This window comes from Phaethon aethereus, assembly GCF_964289735.1.
Source record: "Phaethon aethereus genome assembly, chromosome: 1".
In the NCBI taxonomy this organism is placed as follows: Eukaryota; Metazoa; Chordata; class Aves; order Phaethontiformes; family Phaethontidae; genus Phaethon; species Phaethon aethereus.
The window spans coordinates 59,001,802-59,027,742 of NC_138575.1; the positions used below are offsets into that span (position 1 = coordinate 59,001,802).

At 47.4% G+C, this 25,941-nt stretch overlaps 3 protein-coding genes across 4 annotated transcripts; 2 read left to right on the top strand and 1 right to left on the bottom strand.

The window, feature by feature from the left end:
* Positions 1-2,279: 2,279 nt before the first annotated feature.
* On the bottom strand, positions 2,280-3,778 carry LOC309411050 (3-mercaptopyruvate sulfurtransferase-like; the record flags this gene model as incomplete). The annotated part of the gene is made up of 2 exons (XM_082007587.1): positions 2,280-2,578; positions 3,184-3,778. 2 exons carry the CDS (start codon positions 3,776-3,778, stop codon positions 2,280-2,282), a joined length of 894 nt encoding a protein of 297 aa, XP_081863713.1.
* Positions 3,779-4,630: 852 nt separating this feature from the next.
* On the top strand, positions 4,631-16,518 carry TST (thiosulfate sulfurtransferase; the record flags this gene model as incomplete). 2 transcript variants are annotated; one of them, XM_082007565.1, is made up of 2 exons in its annotated part: positions 4,631-5,225; positions 16,173-16,518. In XM_082007565.1, 2 exons carry the CDS (start codon positions 4,631-4,633, stop codon positions 16,469-16,471), a joined length of 894 nt encoding a protein of 297 aa, XP_081863691.1. In that variant the 3' UTR covers positions 16,472-16,518. The 2 variants fall into 2 exon arrangements, with proteins under 2 accessions (XP_081863691.1, XP_081863692.1); XM_082007566.1 differs by having other exon boundaries at positions 4,631-5,216.
* A 4,015-nt stretch (positions 16,519-20,533) lies between these two features.
* Positions 20,534-23,269, top strand: CIMIP4 (ciliary microtubule inner protein 4; the record flags this gene model as incomplete). The annotated part of the gene is made up of 4 exons (XM_082015039.1): positions 20,534-20,950; positions 21,468-21,615; positions 22,864-22,974; positions 23,184-23,269. 4 exons carry the CDS (start codon positions 20,534-20,536, stop codon positions 23,267-23,269), a joined length of 762 nt encoding a protein of 253 aa, XP_081871165.1.
* Positions 23,270-25,941: the final 2,672 nt, after the last annotated feature.

The following is a 25,941-nucleotide window of genomic DNA, read 5'->3' on the forward strand; positions in this document are numbered from 1 at the left end:
CTTAAAAAGCAGCACTCATGTTGCTTAGATTGGGAGGCCCCTCCACAGAGAGTTTAGCATCACTTGCTGTTCCCAGGCAGTCACCCCAGCCAGCGCTTATCCTTTTGTTTTCACGTCAACACCATACTTCAGCTTAAAAAGTTGGGGGTTTTTTTAAGTGTCTTTAGTTACAGACTACAATGAGATGTCCTGCATGACATGCCAACTAGTTCTTCCCTTTCCCTTGCAGGAAACAGTTGCTACAAAATTGCCCCACTTGGGATAAACGAAGGTGTTGCTACCAGCCTTCAAAAATACAGTGATTACCTAAGTGGGGAAATTCACAAAGCATGAGAGTAGAAAACCTTTCCCTAGCAGGAAGGAGAAGAAAATTAATTAAACCAGATTAAGCAAAATTAATTAATCCAGAATCAAAAGTCTTAATTTGCAGGGCATGCTGTAACCTGCAAAGGAAGCCCTTTTGGGAAGTCTAGGCCCAAAGAACTAAATTGAATAGAAGGGCTTATTATTTTATCCAGATCTGTCTTGCACTGCCTACTAACAGGTCACTCGTTTCAGACTCCTGTGCACTCTGTATATTCGGCACTTGCTGCAGTGCCAGCCCCAAGTCCCTGAAGAGCTAGCTTGTTAGACTGGATGTAAGTAAGGAAATCAAATGCTTGCAAGTCACGGGAAATGAGTGGAAAGAAGGGCCAGGCTGTATGTGTGGGTGAGGAGGACAGAGGAAGAAATCATCTCGACAGTGAAACTCTAGCTCCACAGGAGGTGAGCAGAAATGGAGTTTGTGTACATGCAAGCCAAGCCCAGAAAGAAACCCGGGCTGCAACAGAGGCCAAAGGAAACGCGAGGAATAAACACTCTGCAATAGGAAAGGATCCAGCCCTCATATTCAGTGGCTAGGAGGGAACCCTGCAAATCTGTGACCGTAAGCATCCATATACATCCCCTAGAAAGGGTGACCCCATCACCCTCAGATGTCCACAGGCACCCTTGGCTGCAAGCTCAAGAGCAGAAACTGTCTCATTAACTTTCTAAGTTACCAGTGAGCCAAAATAGGTGCAGGCTTGCCTTTTTTTTTTTTTCATTTGAGAGGAGAAAATACTAGAGAACAGATTCCTGAACATTCTCAGGAATACCCAGATACTCAGGGGGATTTCAACACTCAGACATAAGACAATGGTCTTGGGAAAAAATACTTACCATTGTGGGCTATTCCTTTGTCGGTCTCAGTTCCCTAAGTTTTTTTAAGGTTACACGGTAAGTCTCATGGAAAGAGCAGAAACACCCGTGCAGTCCAATTTTCACCATGTGAACTGATATCCAGTCTTTGCAGAACAGAGCTGTGACTGACTAACGTGGAGTTTTTGGCCAAAAGCAAATGGACAAGGACTGAAAGAAGGAAGATGTGAGAAGTCCCAAGAGAGGCATGCCATTGTCTTTCCTGGGCCAAAGAGCTTGTTGAGGTTAAGAGAAGTAGTTCTACTCATGAAAAGAAGGGAACGTGATTTGAATCATCAAGACAAAGTGATCCCATACAAACAGAGTTCCTGGAATCACCCAAGCAACACTCACATAAGCTCCATTCAGCAGAAAGACCTTGAAACACGTTTATTTACTCCTTTTTAATCCAGAATTTTTTTTCCCCTCCAAGGGGGATTTTGGACCATGGGGTTACAAAACTGGCTAAGTACACATTGCAGTTAGCATCCAAGTGCAAGAAGAAATCCAAACCAAGTCTCTAACCTAAGCACCATCCTGGAAGCCATATTTGCTCCTTTAACAGCTATGTTTATCCCCTAAGTTTTGTACTCAAAATGGCCAGAAAATGCATGGATGGCTTCTAGGACAGAGAGCAAGATAATGAGGCACAGTTGAACAAGTATTACCATCCTGTGAGTGAACATGGTGTAACGTCCTGAGCCATGAGCCTGGCTTGACTCAATTACTTCCCCATGCTGCCACCAGCACTCTCTCGCTTACATCCGATACTGTAAAAAGGTCACAGAATCACAGAACAGCTGAGATTAGAAGTGACCCCAGGAGGACAGCTGGTTCACCCCATCTACTCAAGCAGGGTCACCTAGAGCTGGCTGCCCAGGTCATTGTTATGCTCCTAAGCAGCAGCAGTAGGGTAAATAGAAAGTGCCGAAGAACCACGTGCCTGTACTTGTTACCCAACACCTTTACCTCATATCACTTAACCAGGAATGCTAAACCCATCTTCTCCAAATCCTATTTCAAGGCAAATTATCTGCACAGGTGGGAGACGAAGCAGCTTATTACACTGTCTTCCCCTTTCCCTCAGAAATAATATTTTCAGGCTGTGCCCGCATGTACCATTCCACCCAGGCCCCATCATACACAGCGACATCTGGTTTGCCACAGAGGTATGCCCCCAGAGCCACGTGGCAGGCAGTGACCCCAGAGCCACACGTGGCTACCACCGGCTTTAAGAGGTCCACCTTCTTCTCCTGGAACAGACTGCGGATCTGCTCAGGGGTCTTCTCTAAGCCAGACTCTGTGAGGAAATCCGTGAAGGGGATGTTCATCGACCCAGGGACATGACCAGGCTCGATTCCTGGAGGAAAAGCAATACAGATAGTAATTAACCTCTACTGTCTGGGTCAAATCCACTGCAAAACATGTTCTCTGTTTCACTGGGAAGAATATTTATTGTTTAGTGTATTTTGTTAAAACAAATACATTTTTGTTAAAGTTTGCTTTACTAGATTACTAATTACTCAGGAAGGATGGCTCTAACCTTCAGGTTACCATATCGACACAATCCTGTCAAGTTCTTTTCTTCCTCCCAGTTCCCTCCACATCTTCCCCGCATCAAGCAACCCATGCTGAAGCACCTCCACAGGCCCTTCTGAGGGGAAGAGTAGCACCACTAGATGAAGAGACCAATGAATATCTTTGAGGTATATGAAAGCTACATTCTTCACCCCAGACCCTCATGAGGAAAAGAAAAAAAAAAAAACATGGCTTCCCCACTACAGAATTTTCAAAGAGCAGCACTTGCTAGTCAAAAGCAGAGAAGGCCAGGTGGATACGCTGCCTCAAGTCCCATCCCATAAAGGGCAACCAGATTTCCCTTCATTACATCTACAGAAGTCAAACTGATGGGCACCTTAAATGAAGCCCATTTTTATTATGCCAGTGTCTCAGGAGGCAAATTACCGTCTCGGGGCTCTGGCTCTACTCCCCGGAACCGTCCTGCGGCGCGCGCATCCACTAGTTGAAAGCGGTGGGAATCCAAGTTATCTAAGACATCCTCATACGTTTTCACCAGGGACTTGTCCAAGGAGGCGTGGAACTCAGAGGGAGCTACCTGGCTTTTTCCAGAGCTCAGCGCATTCCCCTCTCGCTGCCAGTTCTTCAGGCCGCCATCCAGAAGGGAGACGGCTTCATGTCCAAAGACCCGGAACATCCACCACACCCGAGGTGCTGAGAAGAGGCCTTGTTCGCTGCCATCATACACCACAACATGGGAATCATTCCCCACACCCAGCTTCCCCACATACTCAGCAAAGTCATCAGCCTTGGGCAACATGTGATCATAAGGTGAAGTACGGTCACTGCATTGGTCAATATCGAAGAAAACTGCACCAGGGATATGGCGCTCCTCAAATTCCCGCTTTGGGTCTCGCTTCATCTTCGGTAAATACCAGGATGCATCCACGATTCTCAAGGCCAGACCAGCTTGCTGGGACCTGATGGCTTCTGAAAGCCATTTTGCAGACACCAGAGCACGGTAGAGGAGTTGTTGCGACATTGCTCCTGAGTTCTAGCAGAAATTACTTGATTCCTGAGGCTTGCCTGAATCCACCTGACTGCAAAAAGAAGAAATCGCAGATCAGAGACCAGTCTTACAAAAAGCGACTGGACAAAGATGCATTTTGGGACCAAAGACCTGTGTCTACACCGAAGTGCTGGCTAAGCCTACAGTGAGGGGTCTGAAATCCTCCAGCCCTGAAAATAGTTTCACAGAGCTCAGCCCAAACCCTGCCCCAGCGGGACAGCCATGGCACAGTCCTGCCCTGCACCCAGGCCCCAGTACCCCACCTGGCCCCTCCACCTCCAGCAACCACCAGCCAGCACTGCCAGCAGCAAGAGCGGAGTGGGGCAGCCCCAGGGACCCCAGGAGGGGACCGAGCACCCAGGGGTGAAGTACGGCTCCACGACGGGGGGGGGGGGGGGGGCTCTGCCCCACCGCTTTCACCGCTCCCCGGCCCACCTCCAGTCGAGGCCTTCCCGGGCCCCTGGCGCCTCTCACGCAGGCTGGGCCCTCCCGCCCCGGACACTCCCAGCCTCGGGAGCGGCGGGACCGCGGCTGCCTCCGCACAGCAGGAGGGGAAGGAGCGGGGCCTGCCCGCCGCGCTGCCCCGTACCTCCGTGCCGGGCCTCAGCCGAGCAGCACCCGCCCTCAGTCCCCGCCAGCCATGGCCGCCGCCAGGGGGCGGGAACCGGGGCCCTCCCAGAGGGCAGGTCCCGGGCGGTGCCGCCCCCGCACCGCCCCCTCGGGCGGCACCTCCCGGCCCACTTCCCCCCGCCGCCGCCATTTTGTGTGTGTGTGTGTGTGTGTGTCCCCACCGGCGGCGCCCCCTCCCGGCCTAGGCCCTCCGAGATGGCGCCGCGTGTGCTCAGCAGGGCGCTGGTCACCGCCAAATGGCTCTCGGAGGCTGTGCGGGCCGGGCGGGTGGGGACGAGCCTGCGGGTACTGGATGCCTCCTGGTACCCGCCACAGGAGCGAAACGCCCGGCAGGAGTTCAAGGAGAAGCATATCCCTGGTGCGTCCTTCTTTGACATCGAAGAGTGCCGGGACCAGTCCTCCCCCTACGACTTCATGCTGCCCAGCGAGTCCCACTTCGCTGATTATGTGGGGCGCCTGGGGGTCAGCAACAACTCCCATGTGGTGGTGTACGATGGGGATGAGCTGGGCACCTTCTACGCCCCCCGTGCCTGGTGGATGTTCCGGGCCTTTGGGCACAAGGAGGTCTCCGTGCTGGATGGCGGCTTCAAGAACTGGGTGAAGGAGGGCCACCCCGTCACGGCAGAGGTCAGCCAGCCTGCCCCGGCTGTCTTTAAGGCCAAGCTGAACGTGGCCCTGGTGAAGACCTTCGAGGAGATGATTCAGAACGTGGGGTCCCTGCGGTTCCAGGTGGTGGATTCCCGCTCCGAGGGCCGGTTCCAGGGGACCGAGCTGGACCAAGGTAATGGAGGTGGGAACAGCACCTGCCCCCTGCACCAGAGCGGGATAAGTGTCAATGCTAGTCTGGGTGTAACAGCTCCTCCCAGCCAGCAAACATTTTTCTAATGCCCAGGCATGCCTCAGCCTAACTTCTTCATTTACCTTAAGGGATCCACACTTGAGCATTCGGATCCCAGTGCCCCCACAGAATGATTTTCTTGTAGTTGGTTGTAAAGCTGCAGGGGGAAATAGCAGAAAAGGTCTGCAGTCAGTTGGCTCCAGGATCCCCCATCCCACACCCTGCAGAAGTTAATCAGACAGAATGCAAACATGGGAGGTGACAGCTCCCAGGGGTTTGTTGAGGGTCCTATCTAACACTAGCAGACATGCACAAACTATCAGTATTCATACAGGCACCTCTCACCGTAACGAACACACCAGCAAAAGCCCATGTTTTAGGCAGTACAGAAACTCAAGGGACATTTTCCTTTTTGCTGTGGCTCCCAGCAAATAGAGAATTTGCTTGAGCTGATCTTAGTCCTTTTGCTCTCTGCCATTAAATCTAACAAGCTTAAGTAAGAAAAGCCCCAGACCTTTCCTGAATGTATGGGCTGTCAGCCTCTCTCTTTTGGATGCCCCAAGTAACAGGAACAAAAATTGATCTCATTACCGCGGTCAAACACTGGTTACGCAAGCAGCAGGGGTGGGAGAAGTCCTGTGCAGTGGGGACAGCTGGTATAGCAGCGTGCCTGGAATGAAATTCAAGTTGGTTGTTAAAGGAGGCCCTTACCATGTAATTTAAATCTTAGTATATACCAGAATAACCTCTCCTCTGAAAGGGAATCACAGAAATGGTTTAAAAAGAAATGCAGGGCTTCAAAAAACAAAGCGTAGAAAAGCTCAGCAACAGTTGTTGGGTTTGAGTTGAGCTCCATGCTGCAGAAGTGGGTGTGTGGCAGGCTTCTGCGATCCCGAGGCAGTGCTGCGCCGCTGCCATGCATGCAGGTAGTCGTTCTGTTCTGGCTGTTTTCTTATGTGTGTACTGCTGTACAGCCATTGTGTGTGACACCATGTCCTGAAATAAATTCCCACATCCAAACCTCAGGAGTGTTTGACTGTAAGTGGCTTTGTACACATGGTTTGCATAAGTGTCTACAGTGAGCCCCCCCAAACACACTCAGCCTGCACAAGACAATGCAGAAGGTGACAGAGAGGTAATGGGAGTGACAGAGGAGACAGTTGCAGGGGGGAGAGGGGGAGTTAGGCTTATCACTCATTCTGTTTCTTCACCTACTGCAGTCCATCAAAGTGCAGGTTGAATTTTAACCTCAAGATGTGGATAAAAATGCTCCTCACTGGGAGCTGGTGGATTTTGTATTCTTTCCCAAAGTGAGAGTTGTCACCAGGTGACAAATACAGCAGGCCCTCACAGCATCTTGAAAACAGTTTTTTTTCTTTGAAATGAGTCAGCATGGAACAGTTTATTTGTGGTGGTCCAGTTTTGCTTCCCACAGCAGATCCAGCAGGATAAGCACACCAGCTGCAGCTGCTCATTCTCCAGGAGCTTGACAGCCTTCTGAACCAGGCTAGCCAGTAGCTGCGCTACAGCCAGCAGTGGGGAAAAGGCTTACACCTAAAAGAGCAGCTTGAAATCAATGCTGATTAATTACAGGGGTCATCCAATCAGGGAGGAGAAACGTTGCCTGCAATTTAGAGAAGAAGAATGGTCTTGAGGTTAAGGAACTTGCTGCATTCTCAGGTGATTTCAGTTTAATTATTGCCTCAGCTCTTGACTTCCTAATTAAGTCAATTAATCTCTCCAGTTCCATGAGCTCCATCTCTAGAAGAGGCTAATTTCAGCTGACTCTTTTGCCTCTTTAGTTTTTCAGTTCCTTGTGGTAAGAATTAGTTGTCCTTGTTTTCCTTTTATGCAGCAGCTACCTTGCTGGGAGCTAGACCTCTGTAGCATTTAAGACAAGCCATAATATATGGCTAATTTTTAGCTGCTGGGAGAGATTTGTCCAGGTGGCCAGAGTAGAGGAAAATGGACGGCATTTCTATCAGGCAGGTCTCATAGGTCTTAAATGCAGGCATTGCTTTGGATGAAAAAGCTTGGATGTTCATGCACAGTGTGCAGCGTAAGCCCATCAGATGTGCAGCCCTGACCTGTGCACTGAGTGGTTAAAGGTGTCCCTGCACAGTGCTGTGTTTCTGGAGGAATTAGCAACTCAGGCCTGCTCACTAGCTGTGATTCAGCAATGGCCCGGCCAGGTTCTGCAAGGGCCTGCTTACTGAGACTGTAGGGTGCAGGTCTATGGAACCAGTTTGACCTAAGACAATCCCAGGCAATCTAGGGGCAGATGATAAAAATAATTAAATGATGGTTACTGGTGCTGACTCTGTCTGAGTATTGGGCACTGAAAACTGAGGAACAAGAATTACAGCTGAACAAAAGCATACGGAAAAGTTGCACATTTCTGAATTCTTTTGCAGACACCTGAGAAAAGAGGGGAAAGTTGCCAGACAAGAAATCCCTCATCTAAAAAGGAAAGCAAAGCCAAAGTCATTTCGTGAGCTTCCAACTATTTTTGTTCTCATTCTCAGCCCTTGCGTAGTCCTTGTCTTCTTTGCACATACACAACTCTTAAGGTTTTGCCCATTTTCCCAGCTCTCAGTCCTCCCTGCCCTGGGGAGCTGTTTTTACTCAGCTTGAATGTTCAATGGCAGTGAGAGTGAGAATGAAATGCTGCTGCTTCTTCCCCACCTTCTCCAAGTGGAGTCTGCAGCTGAGAGTGGACTGGCTCTACTTTGACCATGAAGTAATACTCAAGGCACAAGAGACTATCAAAGTGTGTTTCAACCCACAGGAACCTACAGTCCAAAGCTGTCCATTCATGTGATGAGGTTGACAAACATCAGCTGCCAGAATTAACACCATGGCCCTGCTCATTCTTAGAGTTGACTCTTCTGGCTGTATATGCACACAGTATTTTGACATTGGTGGCAAAAGCCTGTTGATCTGACTGCAAAGACTTTTCAGGGAGCTGGCCAGGACCAAGCTTAAAGTGTTCCTTCCAGTGAGTTCACAATGGAGTAGGTGAGATCACTAATGGTCCTTTCCGAGGCATAAAACTCGAATGGAAGAGGGAGATAAAAAAGGAGGCAACAGAGGGGGTATTTGGAAAGGAAGAGCTATCTGCAGCCAGCCAACTCCAAGACCATGGGAAGTTAAATGTGGACAAGACACATCTTTTATCTTTTTGACATTAAGAAATTCCATCTGGAGCTCTCATCGCAAAGGGAAAGGCTTTTCTCCTTTCCCTTCTCCAGAGAGAAGGGGCTGGAGTCTTAGCTAGATAAATAGCCAACAAAAAATATATATTTAAGCAGAGATCTTAACAAATGTGCAAAAGGAAATTAAGCGGTGGAGAAGATAACATATTATAGGTTACAAATTGTGAGGGAGGATTGCCAGAGGCCAAGCTGAGTGAGACTTGGCAAAAGGAATTAAAACAAATAACAAAAACTGCTGGAGCAAAGTGAATAAAAAAAGAACAAGGAGAGAAAGAATAAACAGGGTTGCTATGCAGTTAGCAGGGGTTCCAGATGAAAGATTGTGTACAGCCTCAGAATTATACTGAGTCTGTGCTACTGGGTTTTTTTATTTTTCTCCTGAGGGTAAGTCTGCAGAGTAGAGGGAGGAGTAGCAAGAGGAAGGGGAAAGAAGTGGAAATAATAATTTCTAAAGAGGGAGTATAACCAAAAGATATCCATGTGCTCAAACCCGTGAGGCAATGATCTCCATCCCAAATATGTGTCAAAAATCAATCACGTGACATTGCAACTCCATGAGGCAAGAATTTAATAAATTTCATCAGAGCATGGTTCTGTAGGCCAGAAACACTAGCAAAGGTTGTATTTGTATTTAGGATAAGTACAGCTTAACCTAGGCAGCTGTTGATCTGTTATCATAACATGGATAGACTGGAAGGCTTTCAAAAAACTCTTCAAGAAAAAATATTTGAAATGAAGGCAAAATTGAATAAAATACCGCAGTAGACTTGCACTGCAGCTAAGGGCTCTATTTCCTTGCCAACAGAATTGATTTGCCAGGTAAGAGAAATGGGAACATGCATGCCTGGAAGTTATGTCTGATCTTTTCTTCCAGCCATTGGAAGCACCTACAAGGTAGATTTGTTCCTACAAAGTAGACTTGTTCCATTTGGACTTCATTAATACTTTGGACATAATATTAGAGGGGCAATTATTACTTCAGTGTGAGAAGAGGGAACATAGCACAAGTACTGTTAGATTCTCAAAAAAATGACTGAAAGGGAGATAAGGGAGATGCGAATAGCTTGTGTTGAAAGCAGATCTGTGGGGCTGGAAGTTGTCAGCATGGTCCAGCACATCAGCTGGTTGTCAGCATTTATTAACTTCCTGTCTACCAATTGAGATACTAGGAAATGCCACTTCTTTATCCAGAAGCCTGGTGGTCACCTAGAACTGTTTCTAGGGTGGCTGAGGCAGGGGAAAATGTATATAACGACCTCTTACTGGGTTCAGGCTAAAGGCATGAGGCTGGTGGGAGTGCTGAGTGCTTGCTGTCAATGTGTTGGAGCAATAGCAGAAAGGCAGAAAAGCTATTTCAGCTGCAGGGCAGTGTTAGCTCAAGGTGTATGGACTGTCTGTGATGAACTTAATATTGGAAATTAATATTCCTCCTGATGTGAGCAAGGAGGTCCCTCAGCGAGAAGTTTCATGACAAGAATACAAACTGGTTCTGAGAGGTTCTGGTTCTGCTTTTATGAGAGGAAGCCTATAAAGTGATCACTGTAGTAGCTGCAAGCCAGGCTCTGTAATCCTAGGGTTCCTTCCTGGAGTTTCTAAGGGATCCATACTGGGACCAGTACTGTTTAATATTTTCATCAGTAACATAGACAATGGGATTGAGAGCACCCTCAGCAAGTTTGCAGATGACACCAAGCTGAGTGGTGCAGTTGACATGCCTGAGGGATGGGATGCCATCCAGAGGGACCTGGACAAGCTCGAGGAATGGGCCCGTGTGAAACTTATGAGGTTCAATAAGGTCAAGTGCAGGGTCCTGCCCCTGGGTTGGGGCAACCCCCAGTATCAATACAGGCTGGAGGATGAAGGGATTGAGAGCAGCCCTGCTGAGGACTTGGGGGTACTGGTGGATGAAAAGCTGGACATGAGCTGGCAATGTGCGCTCGCAGCCCAGAAGGCCAACTGTATCCTGGGCTGCATCAAAAGAAGAGTGGCCAGTAGGTTGAGGGAGGTGATTCTGTCCCTCCACTCCGCTCTGGTGAGACCCCACCTGGAGTCCTGTGTCCAGCTCTGGAGCTCTCAGTACAGGAAAGACATGGACCTGTTGGAGCAGGTCCAGAGGAGGGCCATCAAAATGACCAGAGGGATGGAACACCTCTCCTATGAGGACAGGCTGAGAGAGTTGAGGTTGTTCAGCCTGGAGAAGAGAAGGCTCCACAGAGACCTTATTGCAGCCTCCCAGTACTTGAAGGGGGCTTATAAGAAAGATGGGGACAGGCTTTTTAGCAGGGCCTCTTGCAATTGGACAAGGGGTAATGGTTTTAAACTGAAAGAGGGTAGACTAGATATAAGGAAGAAATTTTTTACAGTGAAGGTGGTGAAACGCTGGCACAAGTTGCCTAGAGAGGTGGTAGATGCCCCATCCCTGGAAACGTTTGAGGTCAGGTTGGACATGGCTCTGAGCAACCTGATCTAGTTGAAGATGTCCCTGCTCACTGCAGGACTAGATGACCTTTAAAGGTCCCTTCCAACCCAAACTATTCAATCGTTCTATGACTGCATGAATCTGGTGTGGAGTATGCTCTGTGTCATATGAGGCAGGACCAGATGTATCCTCTGCCCTGTTCAGATCCCAGCTGTGTCCAGACTTGCCTTGCAGTCCTGTGTTTCTCTGCTCTTGTCCTGGCAGAGACATTGCTGATGAAAATTCCTCAGCCACGCTAGAGTGCTTCTTAGGCAGTTGTGCAATGTCAGCTCGCTCTATAGCTGAACACCCACATACCTGAGTAAATGCAGTTTCTGCAGAATTCCCCATGTTTCACTTGCAGAGTGCAAGCACTTGTCTCTTGACTCTAATAGACTTTTGAATCTCTAGGGCAAGTAAGTCTCCCTGTAGATCAAAGTACAAAATGCTCCAAAATGAGTCTTTTCAGATCAGCTCAGCTCGTAACTGAAGAGTTGTTTAAGGGTGGTGAGTGTATGTCACAGCAGTCTCCAGTAAGAAAGGGTTACAAACCTACCTATTTTAAGATGTGTGAACAGTCTAGAAAAGCAGTCATGACCATGGGGCCTGGGACACCCAAGAACTGAATCAGTGGCACAGCAAACTATTTGAGCGAGAGCTGGCCCTTCTAATTCAGCCCCCAGGATGTCTTGATCTCAGTGTGCTTCCCAGTGCCCTAGGATGGCGTGAGAGCATTGTTCTGCGGCTCACAGACATGTCTGTATTGGGGTGATCACCAGTACTGCAGAGCCTTGCAGAAATCCCTTGCCAAATGACACGGTCAGGACTATTAACTGTGGGAAAGCAGTAGCATAACCCAGGCATGTAACTCTCCTGTAAGAAGATCTGCAGTCTGAGAACTACAAACAAGGTTTTATCCCACTCATTTTTTGTGTTATTTTTATTTCTCCTCTGTCATACAGACACTATATTAATGACCATGCATTTTGCATTTCTCTGTAGTGAAGTGATAAACCATTGTTTTCTGGAACTGGCAAAAATGTGGGGAAAGCATCAGTCCAAAACACTGTCTTTTTTTTTATTATTTAAATGCTAGTCCCTCCAGAAGTCAGCAGTTTTTCTCCCAACTTCTCCCTGTAATGCTAAATGCTTCTGAAGGATGCATGAGGTAACTAGTAGACAACAGTGCCAGATCTTTAAGGCACTCAGGGAGGATGAATCAAGAGACAAAGAGGGTCCATGTGGAACAGATGACTCAGGGCAGCTTTGGTTGTCTTTAGGTGCTCACTCTTTGTGCAGCAGGGCAAAAATCTGCTCCTCAATACCCTGCCAAAACCCTGCTTTCCCCTTATGACATATCTCGTCATGTCATGACATCACTCTGCATAAGTGATGAAACTGCATAGAATCATGGAATCATTAAGGTTGGAAAAAGCCTCTAAGATCATCAAGTCCAACCATCAACCTAACACCAACATACCCACTAAACCATATCCTGAAGTGCCGTGTCTACACGTGTTTTGAACACGTCCAGTGATGGTGACCACCACCTCCCTGGGCAGCCTGTTCCAATGTTTGACCACTCTTTCAGTAGAGAATTTTTTCCTAATATACAATCTAAACCTCCCCTGGCGCAGCTTAAGGCCATTTCCTCTTGGCCTATCGCTAGTTACTTGGGAGAAGAGACCAACACCCACCTCACCGCAACCTCCTTTCAGGTAGTTGTAGAGAGCGATAAGGTCTCCTCTCAGCCTCCTCTTCTCCAGACTAAACAATCCCAGTTCCCTCAGCTGCTCCTCATAAGACTTGTTCTCCAGACTCATCACCAGCTTTGTTGCCCTTCTCTGGATACACTCCAGCAACTCAATGTCCTTCTCGTAGTGAGGGGCCCAAAACTGAATACAGTATTTGAGGTGTGGCCTCACCAGTGCAAGGGCATGATCACTTCCCTGTTCCTGCTGGCCACACTGTTTCTGATACAGGTCAGGATGCTGTTGGCCTTCTTGGTCACCTGGGCACACTGCTGGCTCATGTTCAGCCAGCTGTCAGCTGGTCCTGTTCTGCTGGGCAGCTTTCCAGCCACTCTTCCCCAAGGCTGTAGTGTTGCATGGGGTTGTTGTGACTGAAGTGCAGGACCTGGCACTTGGCCTTATTAAACCTCATACAATTGATCTCAGCCCATCGATCCAGCCTGTCCAGATCCCTCTGCAGAGACTTTCTACCCTCCAGCAGATCAACATTCCCACCCAACTTGGTGTCATCTGCAAACTTACTGAGGGAGCATTCAATCTCCTCATCAATAAAGATATTAAACAAGACTGGCCCCAAAACTGAGCCCTGGGGAACACCGCTTGTGACTGGCCTCCAACTGGATTTAACTCCATTCACCACAACTCCTGGGAACTACAGGCCTATCAGCCTGACCTCTGTACCAGGGAAGATGATGGAGCGGTTGGTCTTGAGAGTGCTCACAGGGCATCTGCAGGACAACCAAGGGATCAGGCCCAGCCAGCATGGGTTCATGAAAGGCAGGTCCTGCTTGACCAACCTGATCTCCTTCTATGACCAGGTGACCCGCCTAGTGGATGAGGGAAAGGCTGTGGACGTTGTCTACCTGGACTTTAGTAAAGCCTTTGACAGCGTCTCCCACAGCATTCTCCTGGAGAAACTGGTGGCTCGTGGCTTAGACAGGTTTACTCTTCGCTGGGTGAGGAACTGGCTGGATGGCGGAGCCCAGAGAGTTGTGGTGAACGGCGTTAAATCCGGCTGGCGGCCGGTCACAAGTGGTGTTCCCCAGGGCTCGGTTCTGGGGCCAGTCTTGTTCAATATCTTTATAGATGATCTGGATGAGGGAATCGAGTGCTCCCTCAGTAAGTTTGCAGATGACACCAAGTTGGGTGGGAGTGTTGATCTGCTGGAGGGTAGGAGGGCTCTGCAGAGGGATCTGGACAGGCTGGATCGATGGGCAGAGGCCAACTGTTTGAGGTTTAATAAGGCCAAGTGCAGGGTCCTGCACTTTGGCCACAACAACCCCATGCAACGCTACAGGCTTGGGGAGGAGTGGCTGGAGAGCAGCCCAGCGGAAAGGGACCTGGGGGTGCTGGTTGACAGCCGGCTGCACATGAGCCGGCAGTGTGCCCAGGTGGCCAAGGCGGCCAACAGCGTCCTGGCCTGTATCAGGAATAGTGTGGCCAGCAGGAGTAGGGAAGTGATTGTGCCCCTGTACTCGGCACTGGTGAGGCTGCACCTTGAATACTGTGTTCAGTTTTGGGCCCCTCACTGCAAGAAGGATGTTGAGATGCTGGAGCGTGTCCAGAGAAGGGCAACAAAGCTGATGAGGGGTCTGGAGCACAAGTCTTATGAGGAGCGGCTGAGGGAACTGGGGTTGTTTAGTCTGGAGAAGAGGAGGCTGAGAGGAGACCTTATCGCTCTCTACAACTACCTGAAAGGGGGTTGTGGCGACGAGGGTGTTGGTCTCTTCTCCCAAGTAACTAGTGATAGGACAAGAGGAAATGGCCTCAAGTTGCGCCAGGGAAGGTTTAGATTGGATATTAGGAAAAATTTTTTCACTGAGAGGGTGATCAGGCATTGGAACAGGCTGCCCAGGGAGGTGGTGGAGTCGCCATCTCTGGAAGTGTTCAAAAAACGTGTGGATGTGGCGCTTCAGGACATGGTTTAGGGGACATGGTGGCGCTGGATTAATGGTTGGACTTGATGATCTTAAAGGTCCTTTCCAACCTAGTGATTCTGTGATTCTGTGATTCTGTGAACTCTCTGGGCTCGGCTGTCCAGCCAGTTCTTTACCCAGTGAAGAGTAAACCTGTCTAAGCCATGAGCCACCAGCTTCTCTAGGAGAACTAAAGTCCAGGCAGACAACATCCACAGCCTTTCCCTCATCCACTAGGCAAGTCACCTGGTCATAGAAGGAGATCAGATTGATCAAGCAGGACCTGCCGTTCATGAACCCGTGCTAGCTGGGCCTGATCTCTTGGTTGTTCTGCACATGCCTTGTGAACCGCTCCATCATCTTCCCTGGTACAGAGGTCAGGCTGACAGGCCTGTAGTTCCCTGGATCCTCCTTCTGGCCCTTCTTGTAGATGGGCATAACATTAACAAGCCTCATTGTCAGTGTCATTATGATGTGTGATGTCCATCTCTGACTAGGCATACTTTAATCATTTGACTGTGACAAAGGTTCCCTGCCCCAATCTCTCCCATCCCCTGAGATCAGTTACCCTGATGACTTTAGGCAAGTGGAAAGCTGTCAATGAAAGAGATTACTATTTATGTGACTTTCCCAGGGTTGTCTCATTAGAAGTTCAAACCTAGCAAGGAACCATTCCCTGAAGTGCATTTTCAACATAATATATAATGTTTCCTGATGCAATGAGGCTTGATCCAAAGCCTCTCAAAGTTGGTGGAGAAGCTTCAATTGAGTGTAATGGGCTTTGATTAAGCCTATATATGACAGAATTTTAATTTCAAAGGCGTGATGAAAATCTTGTCCATCATATTTTTATATCTGCTTCTCTCTAAAGACCTTGTTCTTGAGATGCAGCTTTCAGCTTGGCTGAAGTGGTCAGTTATACCAGTAGAAAAACAGAACCCATGCTGATTTCATCCATGGAGTGGCTAAAAAGTGATACCAAATCTAAATTGTCACTTCTCCAACCCCATTGCCCTGGGATAGCTTCCTCAGCACTAATGTTGCTGACTTGAAGGTTGCTTTACTTTTCTGAAATACGATTTTAAGGTGACACAGGAATAAATGGTGAACACAAATTCCACATACAAACCACATTTCCTGCTTCTGAAAGCTGTGTCACTACACACTGCTGGCATACTTGGGGAAGGTCAGAAATGCACTGCTGCATTTCTTTTTACACAGATACCCTTAATGCCTTTGTTAGGATCTTTTCTGTGGTGGTTCTTTGATTTTTGTCATGTCTAGGGTTTCTTCAGATTCCTACCTCTCATTGCTTTCAGGGGGGCAATAGTTCGCTAAATATTCTGGAAGTTTTGACTTCAGCAAAGTTGAATAGTCTTTGTCCTCTTTTTAGCCCCATACTGCTTTGCATCTTCATCATCACCTGAAACAAATGAGTATCATGGAGAGAGTGGGAGTATCTGCAGTGATATCTCTTTAATGTCTCTTTTGTAGATGTCTTTCATCACCTACGTTAATGTCTCCTTGCTCATGTTTCCTTTTCATGTTCACTCTTGCAGGGCTGGAATCTGGTCATATCCCTGGCGCTGTGAACATACCCTTCCACTCATTCCTAACAGAAACTGGCCATGAGAAGAGTATTGAGGAGATCCAACAAATATTCCGTGAGAAGAAAGTAGATCTCTCAAAGCCACTGACGGCCACGTGCCGCAAAGGTGTCACAGCATGTCACATTGCCTTGGCAGCCTACCTGTGTGGCAAACGTGATGTGGCTGTTTATGATGGTTCCTGGTCAGAGTGGTTCCACCGTGCTCCACCTCGCTACAAGGTCTCTGAGTTGAAGCGCAACAAGGCCTAGAGGGAGAGTTGTTTCTTGGGCAATGAGTTCTAGCAGCTGTCTCCAGCCCAGGGTACAGGAAAAGAGAGGAGGTGGGATTAAAGAGAAAACATGCTTATTTATATTTTGCCAGTTTTTCTAAGAATGATCAGATGATTTCTATCGATCTTTTGGTTTCTCACAATGAATAAAATCTACTTCTAAGATGATGCATCTGTGAATATATATAATTCTTCTCTGTTACCTGTGACCTGCTTGTGCTGGGTAGGAAAAACAGCTTTGCAACATGAAGGAGAGTTGCACTCTTCCCTGGAGCCTTGCAGAAATTCTGGTGGCCTGGTGAGAGCTCAGGCCCATGGTGGAGCAGAATGGATGAAAAGTCCGGGGCTGAAATATAGCACGGGGTGCTGCACACAGGAGTGCCAAGCTGTGGTTCTGTCATTGACTCAATGTAAGACCTTTTGCCAGCCCATCATTTCCCCTTTTCTAATGTGGAAAATGGGGGCACCTTCCTCTACTTCTCTGATGAGGTTCAGTGAGCTCACGTGAAGCATTTGGAGATGCTAGAAGATCTAGTTCTGCTGAAATACAGTCTTGGTGATTATTGTGACACTTACAAAAGCCTCCAAGGAATCTTACATATATGATGAGAACTTCTGGGCACAGGAGTTTCATGAGACATGAGCCTTTTACTCTCCTCCTTGTTTCAGTCAGCAAGGATGACTCTGATCTCTGCCATGTTTCTTCTGGTTCCCATGGAGATCACAGCTCATAGATAGAGGGAGGGTTGTTCCCTAGCAACCGTCTGCTCTTCAGCCTTCATCCCACCTCCATACCTGGACTTCAGCAGGACCTGCCTGCTTGTACAAATCAGTGTGGCACCACATCAGGGGTCATGGACCAGGTGAGAGAGGCAGTTATGGAAGAGGCTTTGCCTCTTGTTAAATCCTGGATATTTTTATCAAAAAAAAAAAAAAAAGATAAAAGATCCAATGTCATTTTGACACCCATGGGGTTTCTCAGTTCTGGAAAGTCACTGAAATCTCCTCATATTTTGGAGGCCTCATCAGATGTGGAAGGCATATGAGACCATTCTTGGACACATCTGGTGGCTGGTGAGAATGGCATACCAATTCCTACACCTGTCTGAGGAAGTTAATTTTCTGCCTGGGAAAGACAGCTGCCTCTTTTCTCCACAGCTGCATATCAGGAGAGTCAGAGTGTTAGGCTATACTAAACATAGGGGTTTTGTTGGGTTTTTTTGTTCGGAAAGAAAGATTAAATTTAATAATTTTTAGCTCTTTGATCAAGATATGTCTTTTCTGGTGTGTATGACATCCGTTGTCCCTCACAGAATTGGCTTAGCAAAGGAATAAGTAGACATAGTTCTGTGGCTTCTGTTATCCAGGAGGATGGTAAAATGCCCTTAAAGTCCTTTTTGATATCAAGATGTAGGAGTCTCAGAGTGGTGCTTTGACTTTAGACCTTCAGGCTCAGAAGTAAAATGAACAATAAGCAAAAACAATATCAATATCTTATACAGTTACAAACTAGAAAGTAGGAACAGTTGCAGGCTTCAGCATCATTTTGTTCAGGAGGAACTGGGGAAATTAAAGTTATCAATGAATGGGATTTGGGAAATTAGCACATTGTCTCATTACACAGAAATTCTGCTTCTTTGGAAGAAAGGGGAGAGGAATGATTTCTACTACAGCAGACTGGAAAGTTCTTTCCACTGAATATAGTAATAATAACCAACAGACATGTTTTTGTTTTAAGTAGGAGGTGGGAGTTAACACAGGAGTTTATTTAGCAACACAGATTCCTGCACTTTGATTGTGTGTAAGTGTTTGTCTCTTCTTTAAAAAGAATGAAAAATGATGCAGAAAAGCAGCAGATCATGTCCTGTGAGCCAGGACTGGCTTCCTCTCTTCATCTCTTGTGGCCCTGTTCTTTTTGTGGGAGAGGTTGTGTCTCTTAATACATTTGCAGAGCACACAGCACTGTCTCCTGGAGTCTGATTGCTACAGTAACTTCAGCTTCAGGATCGCAATACTGTACCAGACATGCTGCTGCAAAGTACTGTCACAGTGTAAAACATAAGCTGCTGGGTCAAGTCAGCCCTGGTGAGTTATCTTTGAAGCGGTAGGCTTCCTGCCCCGTCAGCTGGTATCTTCATTCCAATAACTAGCCTCAAGAGCAGAAGGTAAGCATGTATGTCATGTCATGAGCTAATTTGACAAATGCAAACATATATCCCTACCTGATCCAAATCCCATTTGTACTGCTGCTAGTGCCAGCAGGCTCACAATGACCATATTCCCCACTGTGGGCCATGGCTTCTATTGTAACATGGCACAGGTTTCACATGGGCTAAGCCTGTAGGGTCCTGCTGGGATGAGGAACACAGTCCATCAGCAGAACATGATTGAGGGTTACGCAGACATTCCCTCTGCAGGAAAGACATGAGCTTCCTCCTAGTGCAGGAGACGGTTTGCAAAGGCTGGGTGTTGGATCAATGACATCAGCAGGACTAGCAAAGCAAAACGAGATAGTCTGTGCCAGAAACAGGGAAGAAACCCTGTCTCCAGCCTGTCTCTCTTCCTTTGCATAGGCATTTTATGTTTATCACCTTCTCTACCCATTTTTTCTGATCTTAATTTAATGCACCAAAAGAAAGAACTGTTGTAATTGTACAGCACATGACAGATCTGACATCTCTAGGTGCTTCAGAATAAAAAAATCATATTTTCATTGAGTTTTTTTCCATTTTAGCTTATGTCTGCATCACTACCTGTGAAAACTCTTGCAGCTCAGTATTCCCCAGAGGCACTGGTTGGCCGTGTCCTAGGCAGGCTGTCCCATGTGAGCTGCTAATGTGAAATCCTGCAGGACTTCTGTGCTTTTTTAATCTAAGAGGATCGTGGGTTGTATGACCAACCATGCAGGCAGGGGCAGCTCTGTCTTGATGTAGGAAGTCATATAACATGTTTGTGTGAGAATAATCTATGTCATCTAGAGATGAGCAGGACCACTGTCCCCCTCCTTCCTATCTCTAGGCCTGACACAGCCTTTGTTTCTCTTCCAAGGGTGTGTTAGAGGTTCCAACTTCCTCTGCATCTGATGTGATGGAAAGTGACTCTGTGCTGGTCAACAGTACTTCAGGTAAGCAAGATGGCAGAGAAGCTGTCCCTCCTTCAGAGCTTGTTTTGCAGTACAGCTTGTGAGGCTGTGTGTCATTCCCTGCCTCGCTCCCTCCCCTTCTCTCTCCCTCCCTTCTTCCCTCCCTCCCTTTAAGCTGTCCAGATTTGCATGTACCTCTGTGGGTGAAAGCTGCTCGGCCAGGGATCCCGTGTGCCATGGGCTGATGGGTTAAAATCCCCCCACCCCAAGCATGTTTTCCTCCACTGGTGGATTTGCCTCACTAGTACCCTGCACAAGCACAGTAAGCCACTGATGTGTTGTAAACTCATCAGCAAATACCGATGAGCCACAGAGACTGTAGTTCACGGGAGTGATCATGGGTTGGAGGGCTCCCTACACATAAGAAAACACAGATCTTTGTGTGCGTGTTTGACGGCAGGATTTTTACTGCCACGCTTCTGTGCATGTTCGTCTCTCAAGAGCATTTAAGACTTCTCAGGAACCTTACTTGATTCAACAGGAAGATTGGTATGATGCTGCTACATTGTTAGTTTTTTCTCTTTTCTTTCCCTCTTTCAGACCTTTAATGTTTCTTTTGTTGTCTGACAATAACACAATGACATGTCCAGTTGTTTCCCAGCTCCATTTACAGTACCACCTGTCATCAAAATGGTATCAAATTCATTAAGTTGTTATTTTTGTCTTTAAGTGGAACCTGAGGAAGGGAAAAAGGACCATATTCCAGAAGGCTTATGTCCCAGCAGACAGAGAACACCCCAAAGGATCTCCAGCAGAGCCTCCTGGAAGATCTCCAAGGGCCCAGTGGCTCAGGGAACAGCAAAGAATTCCACATATATTAAATCACAGGCATCTCCTTCTGCAAAGTGTGTTCAGACTAAAAAACAGAGCAAACAGAATCTCCGGGCCAAAACTCCCCCCATGCAGAGTCTTCATTCAAGAAGACTTGAAGAGAAAGGAGAAGATACTTCTGCCACCAAAGACCCAGTAGTGGGGCATGAGCCAAACGGGAGGAACAGCACTTACCGCCTGTCTACAATATCCAGGCAGAGGGAGGCAGAAGACACCAAATCCATCTCAAGTGCCAAAGAACCAGTAGCAGGCCAACACCAAACACTGAGATCTAGAGGGCCTGGGTCTTCCCGGAAGACCATCAAAGCCAGCTATGAAAAAACCAAGGAGACCTGCAGCAGATTAAGCGCCAAAGAGTCCTTAGCATCATTAGGGCCAGATATGAAAGCAGAATGGAAGCTCCTTCTGGGGACGAGAAACAGCTTGATCCATGCTAACAGCAAATATAAATTTGCCAGTGCAGATGAACTTACCAGCGATGAAGAGGTATTGGAGGAAACTGTTTCATGTATCTTTTGTGGCAGGTTGAAGGCTGTTTTTATGGTGTAGCAGGGGGCTGAGTGGGTGTGATATTAGCAGAATATTAGCAGTTTCTAGAAGACATGTGGAGGGATGGATTTGGGCTTTAGATTATGGGGCAGTGACACATTCCACAGACAGCCTTTCCCATGTCTTTTTTAATTTTGTTTTTCCATCCCCTTTTTATTTTTAACGTTCCTGTAGCCAGGCAGAGTCCCAGCTCAGCAAGGCAAAACAGTGTGGTACCAGGACCCAGCCCAGGGCGCAACACCATCATCCCTTTCTAATTCCCCCCCTTTTTACCAGTCCTAGTTGTCCCATGCAATTACAATGCCTATAGAAGCTGCTGAGGAGACTCAAGGACAAACCCACATCCCAGGAATTAGTCATAGCTCAAAGACCTATGCAGGGGTGGGAATGCCAGGAGATTGCAGCACTTAGGGAATGTGAACTGACAGTGGTTCCTTCTTGTTTGTGTTTTCAGGGACGGCGAGCTCTGTGCAAGACAGCATTGATCATGGGACAGAAAAGACTCGGTGACCGTACTGAAGTGCTAAAAAACCCCTTGAACTCTACATCTTTGTCTGATTACAACCAGCTGGGTTTTAACCTGAGATCAAATATCTTCCAAGGTGAGGGGACACACATACCCATGACATTCAAAGCTGGTTCCATCTACACTTTGCCTGGACTCAGGGCAGCCACACTGCTTTGTGTATAGAGAGCTGACTGTGTAGGTGACCCTCACTTTCCCCTCTTATTCCTTCTACCCACAGTCACTGCTTTTCCAGGCTGTGGTCCTTGAGGAGATGAAAGTAAAGACTCCCTTTCTATGTACTCTATCGCTTTCTTTTCTCTTCTTTCACTCTTTTTTTTTCCCAAGGTGTGGAAAGTGAAGGTGTATCATGACCCCTGTCTTCCATGCTCAGAGCTGTCCAAATGGACACCATTTGCAATTCAATGTCCCCTGTCACCTTCAGTCCCAAGTTACCTCCAGTTCCAATACTGATGTTATTTCTCTTCAAGATCTTTAGAGATGTGGGGCTCTGAAATGTCTTCCCCAAAACTCTGTTTCCAAGGTCCCCAGGGATCCCTCCATCTAAACAAACATTGGGAACTAAGCCTTCATCCCATTCTTGTTGCCATCATATCCAAGAAACTCCAAAATAATTGTCTTTGACTCCGGTTTCATATGTACCAGCATGAGACAGATTCCTTTTCCTTATACAGTACATTCCACATCAAGACCTTGCTGGGTATTGAAGACTGCATCATCCTGGGTTTGTGCAGTCACATAGAAAGGAAGAACATCTTTCCCCAGGGAGCTCAAAATCATTGTTATCAAGGAAAGGGTACAATAAAAAGGAAGGTGAAGAGGAAAGGATGAGAGGTTAAAATAAAGCCTCCTCAAATGGCTCAAAGTCAAGAGGGGTTAAATAGAGAAGTCGCAGTTGGGAACTATTTGTTAAGTATGGTGTCAGAAAAGGAGCTCAAGAAGGCCTGGAGTGGTAAGATGGTGCTTTTTGTGGAGCTGTGCTGCTGAATAGGAAGTTACTCATATGAATGAGGGGATTCAACAGGAGATAAGTGGGCACTTGACTAAGGAAAGGGCACTGGGGTACAAAAAAAGATGATACCTTGCCTCACCCTCTCTATGTGTCTCATACTTGAGGATGAAAAGCAGATAAATTGGCAACCACAAGCTCCCTTCTGAGTGATGATGAAGAGTGATTATTCAGCACCTAGCCACACACCTCATCAAAGGTGTTGCAGTCAACACATGCCTCTTCTTGAGCCCTTGAAACTGCTGGTGTTGCTCCTCTGCTCAATTCCAGTAGGGTGATTTCTGTGTTAGGTTCCTTATTTGCCGTTCCTTGCAGGTGGCGCACTGGAGAGCCGAAGCTTGATGAAAGATTCCTACACACCTGAAATAATTCAGAAGGCAATCAGGGATCCCAAGAATTGGCATGGAAGGAGGACTGATGAGCTAGGTATGGCTTCTGCCAGGAAAAGTACAGTGCTGAATTTCTGAGATGGGTGCTGCTTCTGCCAAGGACAGTGGATGGGTTTGGACAAAGGTGCAGGCAGACTAGAAACTGACATTTTCAGGAGAGAGGAGCTGTACATCTAGAAAAAGCCTTGAGGGGTAATAGCTTTACAAGGGAGGCTGTAACTGAACTATGATTTGCCTTGTTTATAGGGAAGTGGCATCAGAAAAATGCCCTCAATCTTAACCTGCAAAAAGCATTGGAGGACAAATATGGGAAGAAAAAAGGCAAGCCTTAGAAGATGAAGGTTGAAGATTGGAGTGCATGCAGTGAGGGATCTTTTTCCTCAACTATCTAATAAACCTTCATATAAACATGAAGCTTGCTAGCTGTCAACAGCAGATTTGTTGCTGGTGATCTGTTCCCCTCTCAATTAGGGTGTCTTTGGGGAGAGCAACGCAAGATAAATCTGAATGTGAATACAAAAAAAGTCACTTCATTGGTCACTGATAAGGTGGGCCTGCTTAGTATGTGAGGCACACACCCTTTCAGAGGCATGTGGTGGTGAGAGGAGGCCATATAGGAATTCATCTGCTCGGCACCTAAGGTGGAGTAGGACCTGTGAGAGGTGTAAGAGGGTGATGGCGGTGGGGGGTGGGTGTGGTACGTGTGTGTGTGCATGTGCAAACTCCTATTTGCCAGAAGATTCATGATACTTCAACGGCTGCCCCAGCAGTCCAGAGAGGAGTACAGAGGACGCACTGGGAATGAACTGGGGTTGCCCAAGGACCTGAGTGCCACCTACCTCTCCCCACACTGAAGGCTGTACAACTCCCACACAAGGAAGCTTCAGAGCTGAATGTACATAGCAGGTAGACACACCAAGCAAAGAACCAGCTCCTGGTGGGTGCTTCTGAGGTGAATTCAGACCGTCTTTCCAGAAGGGCACCAGTGGCCACTCAATAACCTGGGCACAACTCAGTATGATTGGCACTAGATGCCTACATGGGGTAGGAAAGGAGGGTTCTCTGCCCACCACGCTAGTTTTGCTGTATCTATCTGCCACATGGAGGATTTCAGGGAAGGCTCTTACCCTGACAGGAAGCAGCAATATGCAAAAACAAACGGAAACTCACCTGAGCAGAGGAGGCATCAGGTTATTCACTAAAGCCCACGCTATTTGCAAGCCAAGCCGATGTAAAAAAAACAAACTCAGGTTATCCCACCTAAAGGGAACAGGAAAGCTGCAAGAAGCCCCAGGACTTCTCCAGTGTGCAAATCACCCCACAATGTGAATGGACCCTTACTGAAGCTCTCATAAGCCCTACTTGCCCCTGTCAGCCCTCTCCCTAACTCACAGATAAATGTCTCTTAGAGAGAGGCACATGCATCCACCATACAGTCTGCATAATCTGAAGTTCAGAGAGTGTATCTGGATAGTAACCAAGGACCACCAAAGGGCTGGAATGATGCAGGACATGCAGGGTCTTTAGGGCATCCTGATGTGTTTTTCTCACAGTATTTGATGGCACTTACAGCAGGATCCTGCCTAGGATAGCAGTTTCATGCAGCAATCACAAAGTATGTGTCTGGAAATAGTGATGCCCTGATCTTTTCCCGTCTAGTCCCAAGCTTTCACCATTTTAAAACGCTGATGCTTTCCTCCCTGATATGAATTGTCTGGGGGCAGAATTAGGACTGTTACTTTACCCTTCATTGGCTGGATATTAGATAACAGTATGCTGACTTCATAAAAGTAGTGAAGGAGGTTAAAATGTAACTAATGATAATCAAGTTATAATAATTTTCCACCACCAATAATTAACCATTTGGAATTCAGATGTTCCAGGCACATGTCCAAGTCTTTCAAATTAAGGAGACTGGCCAAATGGCCAACAGCGTCCTGGCCTGTATCAGGAATAGTGTGGCCAGCAGGAGTAGGGAAGTGATTGTGCCCCTGTACTCGGCACTGGTGAGGCCGCATCTTGAATACTGTGTTCAGTTTTGGGCCCCTCACTACAAGAAGGATGTTGAGGTACTGGAGCGTGTCCAGAGAAGGGCAACGAAGCTGGTGAGGGCTCTGGAGCACAAGTCTTATGAGGAGCGGCTGAGGGAACTGAGTTTAGTCTGAAGAAGAGGAGGCTGAGAGGACACCTTATCGCTCTCTACAACTACCTGAAAGGGGGTTGTGGCGACGAGGGTGTTGGTCTCTTCTCCCAAGTAACTAGTGATAGGACAAGAGGAAATGGCCTCAAGTTGCGCCAGGGGAGGTTTAGATTGGATATTAGGAAAAATTTTTTCACTGAGAGGGTGGTCAAGCATTGGAACAGGCTGCCCAGGGAGGTGGTGGAGTCGCCATCTCTGGAAGTGTTCAAAAAACATGTGGATGTGGCGCTTCAGGACATGGTTTAGGGGACATGGTGGTGCTGGATTAATGGTTGGACTTGATGATCTTAAAGGTCCTTTCCAACCTACTGATTCTGTGATTCTGTAATGGCAGCTTATAAAAACCTCACTGTGGGTTTTCCTTGTACATCAGTACCAAGTGGCTCCTGTCCAAGCACACACCACTCCAGCTTGAGCTGAAGAGTGCAGCTCTGTAGGAACATCCTGTTCTCTGTGTGTCATCCAGCACTGATGGCCAACATGACTCCAGGTACATAATAAATGCTGTCTTCTGAGACGGCAGCAGGTCATAATCCAGAAAACATGGGGCTGAACAGAAATCTACTGACGTTGTTTGGTGTACTGGAAGCAGGCAGTTCAGGCCACAGTCAGCTAATACACAAAACATAAGGTGTGAGCTGAATCAGCACGTAGATTTACAGATCTGTTTCCAATAGACATTAGAGATAGATGTTAGGGCAGGCAGGCTGCAGGATAGAAGATACAGAGTGTACCATAGTACAGCTTGGAGCAAACGGCCTTTGCTACCCATGAAAGGCTCATGAAGAGACGAGATCAGACGGG